The sequence below is a fragment of the Pectinophora gossypiella genome, chromosome 17, assembly GCF_024362695.1.
Source record: "Pectinophora gossypiella chromosome 17, ilPecGoss1.1, whole genome shotgun sequence".
Classification (NCBI taxonomy): Eukaryota; Metazoa; Arthropoda; class Insecta; order Lepidoptera; family Gelechiidae; genus Pectinophora; species Pectinophora gossypiella.
Window position 1 is genome coordinate 8,485,731 of NC_065420.1, and position 20,097 is coordinate 8,505,827.

At 36.2% G+C, this 20,097-nt stretch overlaps 2 protein-coding genes across 2 annotated transcripts in view; one reads left to right on the forward strand and one right to left on the reverse strand.

Annotated features, from left to right (window-relative positions):
- The first annotated feature begins 6,735 nt into the window (after positions 1-6,735).
- Positions 6,736-9,760, forward strand: LOC126374258 (uncharacterized). Its single transcript, XM_050020776.1, has 4 exons — positions 6,736-7,486; positions 7,741-7,841; positions 8,201-8,791; positions 9,213-9,760. The coding sequence occupies exons 1-4, from the start codon at positions 6,830-6,832 to the stop codon at positions 9,646-9,648; spliced, it is 1,785 nt and encodes a 594-aa protein (XP_049876733.1). The 5' UTR covers positions 6,736-6,829; the 3' UTR covers positions 9,649-9,760.
- Positions 9,761-9,846: 86 nt separating this feature from the next.
- Positions 9,847-20,097, reverse strand: part of LOC126374257 (uncharacterized) — a 71,781-nt gene continuing 61,530 nt past the window's right edge. The window contains exons 2-9 of the mRNA XM_050020775.1: positions 19,038-19,183; positions 17,777-17,914; positions 15,286-15,396; positions 15,068-15,201; positions 14,621-14,789; positions 13,955-14,406; positions 13,649-13,873; positions 9,847-13,570 (exon numbers count right to left, since the gene is read on the reverse strand). Coding sequence (XP_049876732.1) covers positions 10,991-13,570; positions 13,649-13,873; positions 13,955-14,406; positions 14,621-14,789; positions 15,068-15,201; positions 15,286-15,396; positions 17,777-17,914; positions 19,038-19,137 — 3,909 coding nt within the window. The 5' untranslated portion in view covers positions 19,138-19,183 and the 3' untranslated portion in view covers positions 9,847-10,990. The remainder of the gene's footprint in view (positions 13,571-13,648; positions 13,874-13,954; positions 14,407-14,620; positions 14,790-15,067; positions 15,202-15,285; positions 15,397-17,776; positions 17,915-19,037; positions 19,184-20,097) is intronic.

Below are 20,097 nucleotides of genomic sequence, written 5' to 3' on the forward strand. Positions count from 1 at the left end.
GCTGTGTTTTTCTTTTGGGTAGCCGTATGGTAGTTATTAACTGAATACGCAAAACAGCTGATGGGCCGCACGTGTTATGACATTTGGTACAAACATTTCACGTAAGAATTTACTGTTCTAAAATTGGATTTTGTCTTATGTAATAAGTTGTGTATTATAGTAAATACATTAACTTGACATTTATAATTGGGTCTTACACGTATTTCTCTAAGGTACTTTAAGAAGTACCTTCATCAACGATTCATCATATCAATCTTGGAACTAATATTTATGACTTCTCTGGACTGCCCACCCGTTAGGGATGCATAAATCTCCTAAAATATTGCTTACCTGTGGTGAGAATGCACCTAGTAAATCTCCTCGGCGCTCTTGTGATTTTATTTAGATAGGTATGTAACCGTAAGAGGGTGGGCAGAGCCGAAAGTCTAGTATTATAAGTATTCGTTCGTTTCAAGATTGATACGAGTCCATTTTTTAACTCGAAGCCAATGTGGTTTTAGTTAGTGGTATGAAAAGAAGCATTTTTAAAGGAATTGTTTGCTACAATTTCTTTCACTCTCGCAATGAAAGCCAACGTGAGTGCCAACGAGCACAACGTGGTGTACGCAAATAGATCACAAGGGCAAAACTTTGTAGAGAAATTGTGAAATTACTTACTGTTGAGAGTATCATAAGGTAAGAAGAACAAGATATAATGGTCCTCGGAAATAACTACCACAAGTACCTTGGACAATTAGAAAACTCTACCTATTTATTATGATAACCCATTTACAACAACTTGGTCTGCTTACAATATCTAGAAGGTTCTGTGTCATTATTTTGCCTGCATTCATCCATCCTCTAGATCATATAAATATCCTCATGAATAAATAAGGAATCTTATTAATTAGGTATACTTACCTAAGATGCGTGCGTAATAAAATATGTAATATATCGAGACATAATGAAAATATAGAAATTCACGCCTGTAATCCCTAATGGGGTTAGCAGAGCCACAAGTAATCAAAGACAACTTGCAGCCACTGTTGATACGATGTCGTAAGCTGGATATGATAAACCTTATGGTGATAAGGGATCATCCTATCGCCCATAACATTAGTCCATCATGTTAGAGGACATAATCCCTCTGTCGGTTTTTACGACATGCCCGGGAAGACAAGCAGCTGAACGTGTTCTATGCTTTTTATTTGCTTCTAGAACAGCATAGAAGCAACATCAATATTTTAAACGAGCTTTTCAACTTCATGATGCCCTGACGCATCAAAATAGAAGCGTTTAAATGAGACACGTTTGCCAAATCGTCGGCGCCAGCGATGCAATGAAGTGTTAGCAATTATATAATAATATTGTATTGTACCTCTTGTCGTGTATGTATTGTACCTGAACAGCGCCCACCTGCTGACGAGACAATCGTGACCAGACTCTCATTCAACCTCATTGCGCATAAGACGCCTACTTGATGGCATTGAATGACGCTGCCTTAATTCGAAAGCTCACGGGCGTAGGTGTTTGTTTATATTTAATGTTATTGTTCCCTATAGTGTAAGTACCTGCTTATTCGTTTCTCTTTCATTATTTGATAACTAGCATCAAAGGCGAAAGCGAAGGTTATTATATTATTAGGCATGGCCTACTAAAAATCCACGTAATATTTTATTTACATAACTCTCCTTTTTCTTTCGCCGTAGTCGGGTAAAATAGAAGTCCTTTAGGAATTTCTTACTTATATATTCCACCAACCAGCAGTGGAGCAACGTGGTGGTGTATGCTCCCCTGGTGGTATATGGTATGGACGCCCTCCGGTTGATTAAGGGGAGGCCTGTGTCCAGCAGTATGACGTATAGTATAGGCTGTTTATGTTATGTTAAGTATATTTAGATAGATTTGTCATTTCACAGAATTTTGGCATTGTTGCCTTCCCTGCAAATCGCTGAAAAACTATTTTGATTGGTAAATTTCATGTAAGTAATTTTCAAGACGATCTCTGCATGATTAATGATAAGTTATTAGTGATAACGATTGGATAAGCACAGTGGACGAGTTTATTGAACTGACTTTATACCTAAGTACCTACCTAAGTATGTTATGAAAAGGTTGTACGGAATTTGAACTGTACACTACAAATTTAGAAGATTCCTTCACATTCTAGAATCTATCTGAATCTACTGTGTAGGTACGGTCACGAGTATTAATATGTATACACTTTGGTACCATGTCACATTAACTTTTTTGACAAACTGAACTGTAAGTCTCACTAAATGTCAAATATGTTAGTGCGACATAGTCCTAAAGTGGGTACATTATATTGCTCATGACTATGCCTAGCTATTAAGAGTTTTAAATGGATTATCATAAGTCCTAACTTGCAGTGAACGCGGGTGGAGTAGTGTAGACTGTCCCTGTCCTAGCCTACATTTGAATAAAGTACATACCTATATAGATTCGTAAAAGTAAAGGCAATTGAATTCTTTAATCTGTTTACGGAAACAAGAGAACGCTTCAAGAGATTCAAAAACTTCGGTTCCGGTCATATTCAGACCCACAAGCAGCATTTGAAATAGGTAAGTAGGTAAATATGTACCGTATCTTGTAGGTACTTACCTACTTATTATGTTACTATAGCTTAAGTCCCCAAAATATCAATAAAAACTAATGGCCGTCTAGGTATAGCATAAATATAGTTAGAATGGGTCCTATATTTAGATCGTTCATGCATAAAACAATGGCTTCATAAAACAACCATCATTATTTAGCCGTTAGAAAATAGGTCTTTTTTCATTATAAATTATTTTAGTGACTAGAAATACCTACATCATTTTAATGCCTCATACCTACATAATTTTCTATATAGGTGAATACTTCGGACAGATGGTATTTTTCCCTTTGCTTTTAACTACTTAATAACTTATTTTAAGCATTGCTATTGCTACATATCTATCATTCTATCGGTTTTTATTTCCTGATTCTTATAATAGAGTAAGAACAATTTATATCTACTTAGGTACTTACCTAATGTAGCTAATTAAAACTAAATCTGACTGTCTGGCTAGTTACCTAGTTACACTTACTGCACTAATTGTGATGAAATTTAGTACGGAGATAATTTCAGACCTAGGGAAGAACATAGGATAGTTGTTATCCCGGAAGTCACCCCTGAGGGGATGAAAAGGAGATGAAAATATCTGCCGCGCACTATAAGCGAACTCCACGCGGATAAAAAGCTGTCCTAACCTTGCTAAGTATAAACAATTGTTTTTATTGATGTGAACGTTATTTTAGACACGGAATGAGGGATCTATCTAGTTGTTGTTGTTGTTGGTGTTAGTTGTTGTTGTTGTTATGTCTAGTTATTGTTGCTCTAGTTGTCTGGTTGTTGTTAGCTGTATCTTTCGTCCATGTGTGTACAACTTATTTTGTATGTTGTGTGCAATAAAGTAGGTATATTTGTATTTGTTAGTGGTATATGTAACTAATCACCTACGATCTTCACTGGGACACCATGGTAGCGTCACCAGCGAGAAATTATTCGGGGTTTGGTCGCTAGCAATACGAATTGGTCGCGTACCCTTTATATATTATTTTGTTAGTGGTGCAACCGTGGTGAGGCCACTGTGGTGTCCTAGAGAGAAATAAGAACCGTTAAATAATACGGACTGGTTTCCGAAATTGATTAGGTAGCTGATACTTGAACCGCCGAGCTGTCTGTAAAGAAATCCGAGCAATTAAGTGGTTTATTTTGGATAGCATCCAAATAGTATGAGATAGTGTAGTGGGTTTATAACAATACGAAAGCATGGTGGGTTTTGTATTATAAAAATTCTGACATTGCAAGAGAAAAACTTAAAGTAAGTAGGTATCTCAGTGCCGCTTCTGAGAAGGTATAACATGTACAACTACATTCGTCATGTCACGGTGTAGAGGTGAGGTCAAGGTCAGTGTCCGAGGGTTTGCAGGTCACTCACTTCTGACCTCGACGCAGATGACGGCACAGCAGACACCGGAACTTACACCATGTTTGGACAAAGTTATTAATTACTTATTATTTTAAATGTACCAAGTGTAACTATGTTAGTTACTGAATTAAATATAGGTAGGTACTTGCCCATTTTTTAATTTGTAAACTTAACTTATAACTTTGTCTGAAATTCGAATATGAAACTACCAATATTGTCAGCACCATCTCTTTTGGGATTTTCTGAATAAGGAACTTTCCAGACTATGTTCTACACCAGAGTTGCCTTCGTTTAACCTTTTAATTTCCTGGATAACAGACATACTCATTTTTGTTTTTGGGTATGAATGGACCCTTGATGCACAACACATCTAAACACATAAACAGGCACTTACACACCACCTGGAAAAGTCTCATAAAAAAACGAACCTATAAGTAGGTAACTAAGATATACTGTTGGAAATATATTAAACTTAGTCACAAAGCAATAAATACATGTGATTTTTTTTTTAATTTAGGCGTTCTGTTTGTTCAAAAAGGCGCTTTTCACTATAAAGCAACAATATGAAATACGTGTAACAAGTAATCCGCCCATCCCCCATATAGGTACCTATATAATGTTCCATCATGTGCCTGTGGAAACAAGCAAACTAACAAGTTCTACCTACTTAAATTAACTTAAATCTTTGTATTTAGGTTGGTGTTAAAAGAAGACTCCAGCTTCAAAAAAAAAATTCAAAAATTCAAAAATATTTATTTTTCAAAATTGGCTTACAAAGTTAGCGCTTCATGTTATGGAATAAAAGATTTCTTTCACGTCAATAAAAGTAGCTCATTCGTTCATTACCAGTGATCGGGTAAGGTGATGTCTTAACATGGATATACCTACCTCCTAACTCTTGAATCTCGAAACACAATATTATTTTTTTTTATTAATCATTCATTTTTAATTTATGAATAGGTATTTTAGCAATTTGTTTCTTAAAAAAACGCTTTCATTTTATTTATTTATGTATGTATTTTGTCTTAACTGTTTGGATAAACAAAATTTTACATTTATAATAGTATTCTATTTAATACAAGAAATACTTACCTATAACGTAACCATAATCTCGCAATCTCAAACGGGGTCCTATCCATATTAACTACAACAACAGGTTATTGACCCCAAATGGCACTACCTACCTATCCCAAGGACCAGGTTTGGTCTTTGACCTATCCCGATCACTGTTCATTAGGTACATACATATTTTATTTTTCTCTTTGGCGTCATGCGACTTACATACATATTATATAAACTGGCCAAGTGGGCATAGCCCTGCGGCCACAAGTTGGTAATTAAAATACAACTTTAGGGTACCATTTAAATAGGTACCATTGTGATGATGAACCGTAATGATGCACAGTGATTTCCCTGTGTGATCCAACTTGTTAAAAAGGACACAATCCCCTGAAGAAGAGCAATCACTCCGTTAAATAAACTAAAAGTAGGTGTGAGACCTCCGGGCGAGTCAATGTCGGTGTCCGTGGGCTGCCCAGTTTAAAATAGTTGGTCTAAATGGCATGCTTCCGCAGGACCAACGTAGCGAGTGATCGTATCAGGAATTGCACACACGTGTAAAAATCTTCCACAACAGTTAGATTAGGTGGATATACCTATAACCACCGATCTAAGTATTTTAGTTATTCTCTGCTACGCTGAGACGGGAGTAAAGTTCAACGTTCACGATGAATGGGAGTGTAACGGAGCAGGAAGCGGGAATTTTATCACATACGGTCTACCTAACATGGACTTGAAAAAATACTTTAAAAGCTGGTAGGTAATCCCGTTACAATATTGTCATGGTAATAACTTTTATATATTTTACCTTCTTATTTATATTAACTCCAACAAATGTCATTATCCTCATGAGAAGCCTTCTGGAAGAAGAAACTCAAAAGATATTTTGTTCGAAATAAACAAGGAGATTATTTTTTGGGAGCAGTTGGACATTTCGTATGAATGGCTGTTTAAAAAATCCGTGATTGCCCGGCGAACGCGTGACGGACGTCGTATGGTCACGGGTTCAAATCCAGCGTCGGCCTCTAAACCACTGAATTTGACTTGTATGTAGCAGCTGCATGAACCATTTAAAGTTGATTTAAAGGCTTAAAAGCTTCATGCAGCTGCCATCTGTTGGAGTTACAAAAAACTAAATTAAAAGTAGGTAAAAGAGGTAAAAGATTTAAAGTTTTTGTTTATGGTAAAGCTTTTCGGCGGGAAACGGGAACGGGACAGTTGCTTTCTTCATTGAGTAATCGAAATAATTAATACGAAGTGGTGTTTTGTGGTTAATGATCACATTAAGTTAGTCGGAAGACATTCGCGAGTGTTATTATATTGGAGTATTCAATAAACAAAGTGTATCTGCCTATTTTCGCTTCGTGCCAGGAAGCCGCTTCATAACTCAAAAGTTTATGCGGACGTTTGAGTTAATTCGTTTGGGGTTCGGAGTAGGAGTCTACTCCGAGGGTGGGGGCTTAGGTTTCATCATCATCACCTTTCATCATTTCATTAATCATCAAGAAAAAAAAATACGTCAGACATGGCTGTATGGGCATAGTTCCCTTTGCCTTACCCTTCGGGGAAAACCAAAACAAAAAAAAATGTTTATGGTAAGCGTTTAAATAAACGCTCAATGTGAACAATACAATTAGTTTTTTTTATGGCAATGTATTTATAAAACGTCATGTCGAAGTGACTGACAGTGATGTGACATATCATGTCATTAATTACCTACATTCCGCGGGAAAAAATGCTTCCTCGTCTGTTCACTTCATGTTTATAATTTTACTGTTTTATGAGTAATTGTTAATAAATAAAATAATAATTGCAATATGTATCCAATATCTGATAACGTGAGACAAGATTTGGTCACTGTGGTTCCTGCATCTTTAATTAACGAGATATCTTGTTTCGTTTTCTACGACCATCATCCGCGAGATAACAAGAATATTGATATTATTGTTTGTACTACGAGATGTGAAGTAAAAGAGTTTTATCAACGAGATTCTGTATATTCGATTGGTCTCGAAATTAATTCAAAACCCATTGAAATAAAAATCCTTAGGAATAACAAGTGTGAACAGTTTTACTTAGTTGCTACCAAAAATGAAGTTGTTGTGTTGACAAGAAAAGAAGAGTTACGAGTTTTACATACTATCGATAATGTGGATAGCTATGAGGTGGGGGATTCCTTGTGTAGAGGAAAAGCATGTCTTAAAATTATTCGCAATGATGATGCAGTACCATTGGTTTTTGATGACAGCTTTGTCAACTTGGGAATAAGAGCTGAAATCCTGGAATCTTTGAGTGCAGACGATACATCGCCGGTAATGACACACCTCAAAAGGAAGCTGACACAGGCTAAGTATGACGTGAAGGAGAATGAGAAAATCTACAATGATTTGATGAAATTGAGGCAAGGTGCTGCTTACTTATATTATAAAACAGTTAGTCCAAACTCTGCTGATGCAGTTTTTAATGAAGCTGGGGTTAGTAATACATTCTTTGTCAATATTTTTGTAAAGAAATATAAATGTTAGAAGATTCAATAAGACAAATCTGGCTTTAGATGATTTATTGTCATGGTAATAACTTTTATATATTTTACCTTCTTATTTATATTTGCAATTCTGTTCAAACTTAAGAAGTTTTCCATTTTAGAATTATTTCCTTTACTTTCTATTTTCGCCACTAGTTGCCTACTATAATAGATATTTATAATACAGTTATATTTCTTTTTCAGGGATCCAGTGGAGGATTATCAATGAAAAATCAAAGTCCATGGGTCAAAATCTGTAATAAAAGTATTGTTGCAGTCTTTGAACTACTGGATAAGACTAAAGTGTAAGTTTTATGTTAAATATTCATAAATTTCACATTTATTGATCTATTAATAACCTTAGTGTTCAGATGAACTTAATCAGATGCTAATTTGAACATTCTACTGTACAATTTATGATTATTCTCTGTAATAATTGAAGTTACATGACTACCCTATTTTTGTGTAACTACCTACCTTCACTTATAAAAGTAGTTGAATAATAAATTATATAAATAAATTACAATCTATGTCATATTATGATACATTTGTCTATTTTACTACTGGGTTTGTTTGTACCATATACCCTATCTTGTGAAGTAAAATTTAACTCAAATATCAAGTACAATTTTAATTTATAAATCTTGTCTCTTTTTTATTACAGGCCAGTTGAAGATATGTATTTTTTACTTGACAATCCAACATCCCTTTCAATGGTATATACTACAAAGTTATATGAAAAAATTCCCATATCACCATTTTGGAAAGAAAATAACTCTACTAAAATTAATAAAGACAGTACCACTGCAGTAGTCCTTGTCATTGATATGAAGGAGTTCAAATATAATGTCAATGTGGGAATAGAGTTATTCGGTGTTGTTGCATACAAATCTGAAGGCAAAGAGCAGTTTCTGAGTATTGAAAATATATGTTTGTCACCCTCAGATATTATGGGTGAACACTTTGATGTATTATCGACAGTCCATTCACAAGATAAAGATAACTACAAATTACTGGCGTTACTAGCTACCACAGAAAAGACTCAACTCCTGTTAAGGCACATCAAACAGGAAAATGATCCACAAGTCAATTTACTAGACATACTTTGTGAGCATTTGCACATGGAGAGAATAACTGCTGCTCATAATATAATTATTCACAAACAGTCTCCTTATCACATACTTCATGGTGTTTTAATCATAGAAGATTTAGTGGCAAGTGAAGTTGGTAAATGGAGTATTTCTTTACATACCAGGTGAGTTTCGAAATAACCAAAGCCTAACTTAAACAGCCTCTAAAGTCTAGTTTTTGATTTGAATAAGTAAATTACATGAGTCCCATCTCACACAAACTATTCAAACAGAATGTTCCCACACAACTCTATCCCAGTGTAACAGGACTAGTACCTAGTAATTTTACTGACTCCAATAAAAAAAATAGTTGATATGTTTACATCCTCTATTCCATTGAATGAGTATTCTCCATAACATTACACTACCAAAAAAATTAGGGAAAGTGACTTACTAAAAAGTATCTATACACTACATATGCATAGGTTTCATAATAATATTTTATATACTTAGCACAAAATTTGAAATTACTTTGCCCACATCTATTATTTCAGGCACAGTATGTTTTAATTCCTTGAGAAATTCACCAAATCATCTAAATTTCAGGTCACCTTCTCAATTTCTGGCGTTCATCCACTACTTGCACGATGCTGTACCCTACAGAGTCTTACCAACAACAACTAATCAGATAATTACCTCCAGAGGGGAACACGACCTATCTGTATATGATGAAGACCCTACTAATACTTTTAAAGAAATTAACTATATGGGAATTCATACATCTACACTTAAGCAGACTGCTACATTGATTGAATACCTTGATGATTGCATGACTAAAATGAATGATAGCAGGGATCCAGCTGTTCTTAATAAGATTGGCACCGAGATTGATATTTTTGCTGGTGGTCAAATTTCATATGTTGAGTTCAGAAAGAAATTGTTACAAGAGGCCTTACAAGGCATAAGAGATGCTGAAAATCAGTCCTCTAGAACAGTATTTCAAGGTACAAGTATGACTTTTTCCTTTGATGATTTGGACTGATAAAACATTGTAGTCTTTTTGATCTTCTGTGATAGTAGAAATAAAATCACTTTTTACATGTTTTATAAATGAGAAAGAAGTGGTATAATAAATAAAAAATAATGTTTCTTTATGCCATCAGTTTATTATAGTTTTCTTACATGGAAATATTTTAATTTTAATAACTAAAGTAAGTATATAATTTAATCCTACATTTTTATGAGCATGTACACATTATTAAAATAGTTTTATTTGTAACAATTGCTGTTAATAAATTAGGAACAAAATTTACAAATATAAATTATAAAAACATTCAAAGAAATACTGGCTGTAAAAATAATAAAAATATTTTAAAAGTTCTTAAAAATACTTGTTATTTTGAGCATTATTTTTATAAAACCTTTTTAACTTAACACAATTAAAACAATTTTATAATTTCTTTATAAATAAGTCAGTGATCACTATACAATAAAATTATGCTTATGCCAGTCACTACATTATAAGTAGCCTGTTAAAAAGTAATACCTACATAAAACTAAGAGTATACCCGGTTTCCCAACTGCGATATTTAGCACCTTTGCGTCAGCTATATAATGTTTCGACATAAATATAAATTATACTACTAAAATAAGATAATATAAATTATTACAACTATATTCCGCAACCAAAACCCCATGTTGTTGGTAACAAGCAATCTGGTGTAAACTGTGTTTTTGCTAAAACAAGATTATCAGGGGCCATGCTACGTGCTTAGTATTGGCGTTATGTTTGACATACATCAAGCATACATTCTTTTATTATGTAAGATCTCCTAAATTCTTTAATAATCCAAGAAAAATCAATATTTTAACTTTTTATAAGAACTTGTGAGATTGTTCGTTCCCAACACTATTAATGCCACAACCACAGTATGTGCTCTAAAACAGAGAGGACTTATGATTTGATCACTTCCTCTCTGGAGCACCACAATATGTCAGGTACTAGGAAGCTATGTCTCGCTGCCTGACTCTTCTCTTCTTATTTACAATATAAAAATAAGATTACAAGTAACTACGTCACTAAAATTAACATTAAGTTAGTTACTATAACTTGGGTTTTCAAAAACTGGTGTATATTTAAAGGAACTTAATCTATTATTGCATTGCACATCCGGCCTTCTACATCTATTACAAAATGTAGTATTTGTATCTAAACATTAAGAGGTATTACGTAAATTAATTGCCTATTATATTACTATTTGGGGGTCTTAAACAACATATTACTATTCACATGAGTTTCTAAGTAGTATCTAAATTATTGCACATGCTATTGCACAACGCGTTTCTTTTATTGCACAATTTCGCTTAACACTAATAGGATTTTGCTATAAATATTCTTTAGAAAGTCTTTGTTTTCTACTACTGTCTCTAGCACCTTTTAGTTTGTTTTCAATACCTTGCAGTTTTCTGAAACTGCCGAAATAAACAGAATGTGTCTCTACACTTTCAGCTCCTGATTCACTTCTAGCTTCGTTTTCGGTATCGTCACTTTCACTACAACTCACTATTTTAGCCACAACAATTTTTCTTTGAACCTGGCGAGAACTAGTTGAGTCACTACTTAAGTACCCCGAATCTTCCACGTTAGAACCTTTCTTCCGCCTAAAGCGTGGTTTGGAGTAACCTTCGCTTTTAGACACTTTCACGAAAGTGTTCGTATTTATATCACCGCCACAAAAACTTCGGCTAAAAGGTCTTCTATTAAAGTTTCTACAAAGATCGCTCTTTCTTGTAGTTTCTGTATTCACATTAGTAGAATCAAAGTTTTCGTAGCCCGAGGATAGCTTATCGACAGAAGCTCTCTGTGGACTGCAGGAGGGTCCACTGTAGGATTCATGAGGAACTGAATTTCTACGCATAGTTGGTTCAATCGTATTCTTCATAAATATCCTCGGACTGAGGCTTCTGCCACTCTCGTTTTTTGAATCGACTTCGTCTGGCGACGTCGGTAATCTATCGATTTCTACCCTTCTTGGTGGAAAAGTTGGTTGTTCGTATATCGGATTTTCGTCTGTCGGGGGTAGCGGCGGTAAAATGTCTGGGCGAGCCAGATTTTTAATTTGCTTTATGGTTGGTGGAGTGCATTGACGTTGCCTCTTAGAATGTCTTAGTTCCAAAGTTAGTATACGACCTTCTTCTGTTTGCCACTCTGCGGCCTCTTCCCAGTTATCATCTATTGCTTTTTCACTTTTGGAATCATTAAATGTTGTTGGAGATAGTTTTGGACGTTCAAATACGTTTTTGCGATGTTCGTATTCATTCCTTAAACTGTTAAATTTTGCCGCATATTCCACTTTTTCGTTAGTTTTCGTGAAAGTTCCACTACTTCGTAGTTGTATCCGTTGGCTCTGTGGACTATTAATATCATTAATATTCTTCAAGAGATCTTTTCTACTAAATTGAATGCTTTCTACAATTTCTTTGTGTTTTGCATGTTTTCGGTCTAGAGTGTCGGGCTCAAATCCGTCTGATTCATGAATTTTAATATAATTTTCTGGTGGATCTTTAACTTCAATTGTTAAACAACCGGGTTTTTCTTCTGTAGTGCTATCTATATTCCCTGAAAGTTTCCTACTTCCCATAGAACATTCTGAACCACTAGGAGATGTCGGTGTGCTACCAAAATTATAGTTATTATTTACATAAACTTCGCTTACTAAACTGTAGTCGTTGCTTTGGTTTGCAGTTTTAATTGTGTCATTGTTCGGAGTTTTCTGTATAAGAATCCCTTTTTGTTTACCAATGGATTCGTAATGATTTTGATCAATGAAGATGTCCCTCTGTGGCGATGGAGTATTACTGTTGCTACTGGAATGTTTATATACGGCGTTTCTCATTGTGAGCTCCTCTTCAAGTGGTAATGCATTGCTCAAACTGGGGCTAGCTTGAGATGAAGGTATATCTGGATAGTCTGTGGGTGTTGATATTCCTTTCTTGTGAGAATTACGTTCCAAACTGTCAGTTTCGTAGTCGTTACCTGAAGGACTTTCGGAATGATTTCTGGTATAAACTTGTCTTGTGTTAATCGGAATATCGTTAAGAAATCTCTCTTCATCAGAACTGCTCTGATTATACGATTTTGTACAGTGGTCGAGTGCAATGGCTTCATTAACCATATCCGGTAAAGCATTTTTATTGTTGATAAATTTGAGTCTCCTGTGATTTATTATTGCACTGCCTCGTAGACTACTAGGGCGGTAATCGCTTAATCCAATTGGTCTTATGTCGTCTACTCTCGAAACAGTTTGACAGTAAGAATTGTAACTGTTGGGTTGGTATTCCGTATTATCAAATTCAGGTAAAGGCAGATTATAGTTCCTCAAAGGCGGTTCTGATCTTACTGACATAGTAGATGACTTTTTAGGAACTGGGAAATGATCTGCCAAGTACATAGAGTTTGTTGCAGAAAAGCTATTTTGCTTTTTCAATTTGCATCGACTTTCATTAGCAGGTAGCGAGAGAAGGGAATTGACCAAGCCATTTTGATTTGCAGTTGGCAGAAAATCGTTGTAAAACGATTGTTGTTTTCCCGTTGGAATGTTTTCCAACCACTTTCGGATGCTATTTTGTTTATCACCTTTATTGCTGAGACAGTTTGAGCAAGCAGGGACATCATATTTCATGAAATTTTGCACGTCTGTGCTGTCTGTCTTGCAGCCTGGGCAACCGACACAATTAATTGATCTCTTCCTGCTATTTTCTCTCTTTAGACTTATGACGCTTCCGCTTCTCTGACTTCCTAGACCCTGATACAGTTCGATACTATTCCTCGTTGAAGGATAAGTTTCTTCTTCAGGTATTTGATTTAAAACTGGGTGGAAGCGTTTGGCGGCCATTTTGTGTTTTGCTATTGATATAACTTCTCTGATTTTGACAAGAAATTCTAAGGCTGCTGCTGGTGGTTCCTATAAAAATGCATACAATATTAATAAGTACCACTGGTTTATCAATAACAATGTTTAGAATAAGAAGTCAATATTTACCGCCATCAAATTAGGTTCGAAGTAGGCGGGATTGAAGTAGAGTTTCCGTCTAGTGGTGCCGACTGGTCGTGCGATTTCTCTGTCGTCAGTAGTTTCCACTATAGAAACATGTTCGTCAGGAAGGCGCTCGATTCCTGACTCATCTCGGTGCGACAATTCTGAATTCTCATTTTGGAGTTTCATGTCGCTATGATGTAAATGTATTACGGCAGATGTTGTTTGATTCTGTAACATAAACACGCTAATGAATACTACATACATATAATGTAATTGAAAAATTTTAAGATATTTGGAGTAAACACTTACATTACTCATGTTGTCTTCGCTTCGTACACTACCATCAGCGAAGTCTTCAGAGTCAGACATGTTACTGCCCGAGTCACTAGGAAAACTGCTTTTTGAATCATGGAATTGTCGACCTAAACTGAGCAAAGGATTTTTCTTGACGACTCCATCATCTTGTCCTAAAGCATTAGGTAGTGATTGAACTCGTTCGGTGTTAATTCGAATTATATCTCTTTCAGTTATAGTTGTTCCGTCTTTCTTTTTTAACCCTTTCAGTCTTCTATCACTTCCTTCCTCGGAAGCCGCTTTTCGTCGTTTTCTGATGTGTAGGTAAAGGAATACAGAGGCTACATATATTAGTCCGAGGAGGAGAGAGCTGATGCCTATGGCGACGTATTCTGTGACCGACAGGCCAGAAGTGCTAGTGGCGTCTGATGTCTGGGCATTAGGGGCAAACTGGACTTCGGTTACGTCTGCAATAATTAAAAAAAAAAGTTTTTAAGCATATGAGACTATCAATGAAGTCATAAAAACGTTTACGGTGCTATTCTACTTTCTAGGCCACTTATGTGTTTCTATCTGAAATTATAAAGCGACAAATAACGAGTATTATAATATGGTCTATAAGTTATATCTCAAGACTAAATCATGTTTTTGTTTCCGCATTAGACTGCAAATTATTCTTACTAGTACTGTGTCTGGGCGGCGTTCCCTGCACCCTGAAGGCGACACAGGGCGTGAAGACTCCCCTCAGATCCAGAGGGGAGGTCGGAGGCGCCGACACGTCGCGACATAGTAGCCGCACCACCATGACACGGCCCGACATGCGCGCGCGCACCTCGTCCTCACCACTCCACTGGAATTTATTAAAAATATTATGAATCATCTAACATGATGGACTGTCTAAATAATTGATGGGCTAGTAACCCGTCACCATATATTACGATAAACCGTATTGATGATGTAGGTATTTCAATACATCGGTATCGAACTTACCCTGATAGGCATTACGAGCTCAAGTTTTATCTGTCTATGAAAAGCTTTGAACTCGAAACACGACTAAATTAATTTGCCTAAAAACATAGATTTTGTGTTAGGTTAGTGCAACAAAGTAAGTAAAAAAATGGCAATTACTTGAAGAAAAGTCCTGCCTTCATCCCGGAATAGACTAAAGGGCACGTCTGCGTCAAGTGTGTTCCGAAGATCCAAGAATCCTTTACGTGTGAGAAACTGAGCTCCTGACACTGCGCATATCGGCGTTTTGACATCTGAAACAAAATGCAATCCTTTAAGTATACTTACCATTACTTTTATTCAAGTAAAAGTAATTGTAGCGAAAGTAAAACGCTTACTTTGGAAGGTTATCTCTCTCGATGGATGTATAATTTGGCCTTTCAATGGCAGATACACGAACGGGATCCGTTGCACCCCGGAGCCGGTCCCGAATGTAGCCAACGAGCATTCTGTAATGAGCATAAACACAACAAATGAGACAAGGACTAACATAAACGCAGTTGTCAAGATTACGAAAGTCAAATATTTGTCAAATTCGATGCAGCATTAAGTTTGCCGAACCCAAAATTTGTAACGTCTCAAGTCTCATTTGTTTGAGAATTAAGACTAAAACGGTATTATTTTGCGTTTTTTTGAAAATTCAGTAGGCACTTAGCGTTATTAACGGTTTAAAATTAATCCACGAAATTGGCAACGGGGCGTCCGCTGAATGCGGTACCTTATGCGGTTCTCACGGGGAGTTTGCTAATTTATTGAGATAACGATTATTCCCATCGATGTCTTCGACCTCGTTTAATGAAATTGGGCTTTGAAAAATACGGGATCAACATATTGCACCGCCGTTAATTCGGTAGCGAGAGTATTATAATCAGATCAAACGGTCTTGCAGCTCCCATGAAAATAAGTAAATAAAATTATGTTACAAGTTATCATCTTCCATATTGCAATATTTAAACCGGTAGCGGTAAGATGCTGTTTATTGCCTTTACATTTGTGATTTTAATGAAAGTTGTTTACAGTAAGATACACTTTTATTTTTTAAGTAGGTACTTAAGTACCTATAATTTGATATATTGGTGCAATGCTGCTTGCGATACCGTTTTGCAATAACGGTGTCGGCTTCGGCTAATTAATCAAAGATAGTGCTATACATGATGACTTTCTGGACTCTCAACTGGAGACTAGCATGTGAAAAGTGGGTGGACGTTAGTTAGACGAGGGTCAGACGAGACTTGTAGCACAGTGGGTGGTATCGGGGCTTAGGGTAGATTGAATAACGTAGTGCTGTCGATATGTAAATGTCTGACAACTGTGATAAATAAGGTTTTGTAGATATCTAAACAGGTATTTGTACACGTTCAGTCACCTAATTTGTTTTTGTCACTTTCGTATCAATATCTCCACGATTGCGAGAAGAAAAAAGTTCCTGCAATGAAAGTAATTAATAACAAAAACATAAATAATATTTTATCAATTTTCGAGTGCAAATGCAGGCGTTAAATTGTTTTCGCGTAATTTAAAAGAGTCGTGATTAATACAGATTCGGATGCGCGATTCCTTTGCGGCGACTCGATTAATCGAATCGATTTAATGTATCGACGGTTCGATTCGGCTAATTTATACCGATCATGTTCAGACGAGGAGGTTGTTAATCTTAAGCTTCTGGCTCATATTTTGCCCTTAATATTGTATAAGTATTGTTTCGCGAACCAACTATTCGTGATGAAATTATATTATATAAAGCTACAAATACGATAATATATTCGGTATAATGAACAGAGCCAGTGATATATTTTGATACATAATGTAAAAGCTGAGCAGCTGCTGTCACAAATATTGAATTTACTATTTCGCAGCAGTTTATGTAGGTATGTCACATTTTTTGTAGATTGTTTAACTTTTTACTCAGACAAAAAAATCTAACATGCTTAATGTAATGACATAGCTCTCTTCAAGTGTACTCATCATGTAAACGTGTTAAAACTAGCAATGAGTGTCGTTGGGTTACAGATACGGATCTTAAACGACGAACTTGCGAAATCACGATCCAATATCGTTCGCAGTCAGCCGCTTTCTCGACTCATCTTGCGTTATCTAAATCTTATATAAACGGGCAAGTTTATATTGAACCAGACTAGTATAGTAAATCTGTATTAAATTGTAATAAAACACAGCGAATAAGTACAATTGCAGAAGAAAATAAATTGAAATATCAAAGACTAAGCAAACTAAGATCTGATAAATAATTAGCAATAGGAAGAGAAAATAGAAATGTAAATATATCGTTTCTGCATTACATCATTATAATAGCATGAGTAAAGCAAATATGCAGCGATATTTATCACCTGGCAAACAAATTGTCCAACAAAAACATTATGAGAGGCTAAATGGAGTTATGCAAACGTGCATTTCCACTGCATCTTGTGAAACCATAAAGAGTTTACTTTTGATACGATAGAAGTGTTCATTACACAACAAAATAAATTATGATTATTGTGGCTGAGATGTTTAATGTTGTTTTCTATGGAAATAAACGGTAAGAGACATGTTTGTACTATCGGTCACCAGCCATAAGAACATCTCTTCAATTGTAGGTACCTATCAGGATATTTACGTAAACTTGCTGTTTAAGTGTTTTCAGATGTTCATTAATGTACAAACAATCGGCAATTGACTGGTCTTTTAGGTTGAATTTGTAATTGGTTCAGCCAGCCAACAATCCAAATTTTAACATTGTTAAAATTCTTATTGTCTTGATCTGCAAATTCAATTATAGTAACATCGTCCCGTCCAATGGAAATGCGCATTCGCGAAGTATGCAGTAATTACCTGGTAGGTCATCAACGCAGAGCTCCCGGTCCTCGCGGAACAGCGGTGCGCGCGTAGGACACGAACAAGCGCACGCGTCGCTCGCGTCGCTTGCGCCCGCGCCGTGCTCCGCGCATTGCGCCGGCCCACATTCGTTGCCTATAATGTACATATTTACAATAAATTAAGCAGACACAAACACAATACTTACAGAAATAAGTATGATCTTACTTTAAGAATTAACTTGGCCATTATAGACGGAGGCGATACGGGTCACTTATCATGTTGGTCTATCATAAGGCTCGGTGAGATGTGGGTACTTAGTTCATCTTGGATGGATGTATCTCTGACTAACAATTGGGATATAGTCGTGGGCTTATGCTGTATTTAAGAATGAGCCATCAATGTTTTTAGAAGACCAACAACAGTTTTAAACTATTTGAACAATACCGATCAACATTGTTCGTCAACTATGCCACGGCAACTGTTTTTTCCTGAATTACTATAAAGGAAATCTACGAGTACAGCATAGCTAGGCTGAAACAATGCCCCAGGGTGACAAAGATGATGAAGATTGTAATACCTATTGCAGCATTTTATGGCATTTTAGCCTTAAGGACTTATAAAGATTTAATATTATCACGAGATTCGATTTAAAGTAGGAATCAGTTCTATTTGTAAATAATACTTAGAGAAGAAAACACGTATGATCATTATAATCATTTCATCGAAACTGTTTAAACTGGAAACACGAAATCGAAGGAAACGATCCATGCAACAAAGTTTACCAAACACAAATATATTGAAACAAGTTGATGATTGTTTGCCGTGGAAGTGCGAAAACGACGCCGGAGTCCATTGCGTGCGGTCTTTGCACTAGTAGAAATGACAAATTCAGTATAATGACAAGCATTACTTCCCTTCTTGCAATCATTGGTTTACAGAAACTATAGCATGATAACCACCGTTATTTTCGTGAGTTGAGTTCAGGGTGAATAGTTTATGAGCTGTCCGAAAATTCCTCTGATTTATAATCGGCACTTTAGGAAACTAGTTACTTATATTTATAAGTAGTTAGAGTCAAAAGAGAAAGGCCCGAATTAGAACAGGAGGTTTAAAAAAAATGGTCTACTTAGTTATGGGTATCTACTTTAAACCGACCAGCATGTATTGAAGGTATCGACGAGAGTAGAGAAAGCGTCAGGGTCGTAGCCAGTGTAATCCCGTGGTTTCTGCCTTCCAGCGAGAAATAGGCTTGTTCTTATGTATATTTCATTCTCACCAAGCAGCGTGAAGACGTCTCCGGTGTCGGTGCGCGCGAGGTCGCCCACCCGCGCGCCTGCCGCTGCTGCTAGCAGCAACAACAGCAGCGCCGGTGTCATGCTAGCCGCCGCTGTCCGCGCCCTCGCCCACCTCCCGCATTGTTACCTGCAACAACACAAATGTGACCAGGTAAGTAAGAGAAAATGGAGAGATGATTCATAAGAGTGGAGGACATGGTGTTACTCGTAGCTGAAATCTCATTACCGTTCTGCAGAATGCGATTTCGAGACCTTCCCTAATTACAAAATTATAATTAAAAAGTTCACAGACAATTTTCATAAACAGTTGTATAAAAAGATCGTAGATTTAAATTTTAGACAAGTCCTAACTCTCCTTTTGATTTTTATCATTAATTTTCTATATTCGAATCTGTAGCGTATCTAATCACCTAATTGTTTCAAATATGAAAATCATACTACCATGACATAATGAATGAAAAGTTTAGAGTTAAGAATCACTCCGGGCAAGGTATAATAGAGTCGAGTGAAAGCCTGCACATCGTAGCAAAAATTCATTAGCATTGTCTTCGATGTTCGATTTCACTTAGTTCACATAATTTGCTCCCAGTACTGCCTACTTACACAGTAGGTACCGTTCGAGTACCTACTCCAAGGAGAAAATGTATCACTTGGAGAGATGACTTTCCAAAATCTGAACAGATACACATGTCAGATCGTTGGCACGAGCCCAATATTGTTGAGTTCGTAATTCCGTTTACTCCGCGCTTTAGTTTTTGGTAGGTCTTTAGTTTACCTAACTGTCAATGCAAACATCGCACTAAGAACGGTTTAAAATATTATTGAAGTGCCAATGTTTCCACACTATGGTAAATGAGACTGACAAGGCTCGCAGCGGTGGGTCGACGCGACACCCACAATGTCAGTTTAGCAGAGAGAACATGATCAATCATACCATGCACTACGGCTTCAGTACCACTTCTTAACAAATGTTACCTACAATTTGCACTATTAATTCCCATATCGTATGTATTGACAAAAAAAAGTGAAAGAGAGGAGGCC

Coding starts and splice junctions, on each gene's coding strand:
- LOC126374258 (XM_050020776.1), top strand. CDS start 6,830: ATGTATCCAATATCTGATAACGTGAGACAAGATTTGGTCACTGTGGTT. Junction 7,487..7,740: donor CAGTTTTTAATGAAGCTGGG/GTTAGTAATACA, acceptor TTTCTTTTTCAG/GGATCCAGTGGAGGATTATC. Junction 7,842..8,200: donor CTACTGGATAAGACTAAAGT/GTAAGTTTTATG, acceptor TTTTTATTACAG/GCCAGTTGAAGATATGTATT.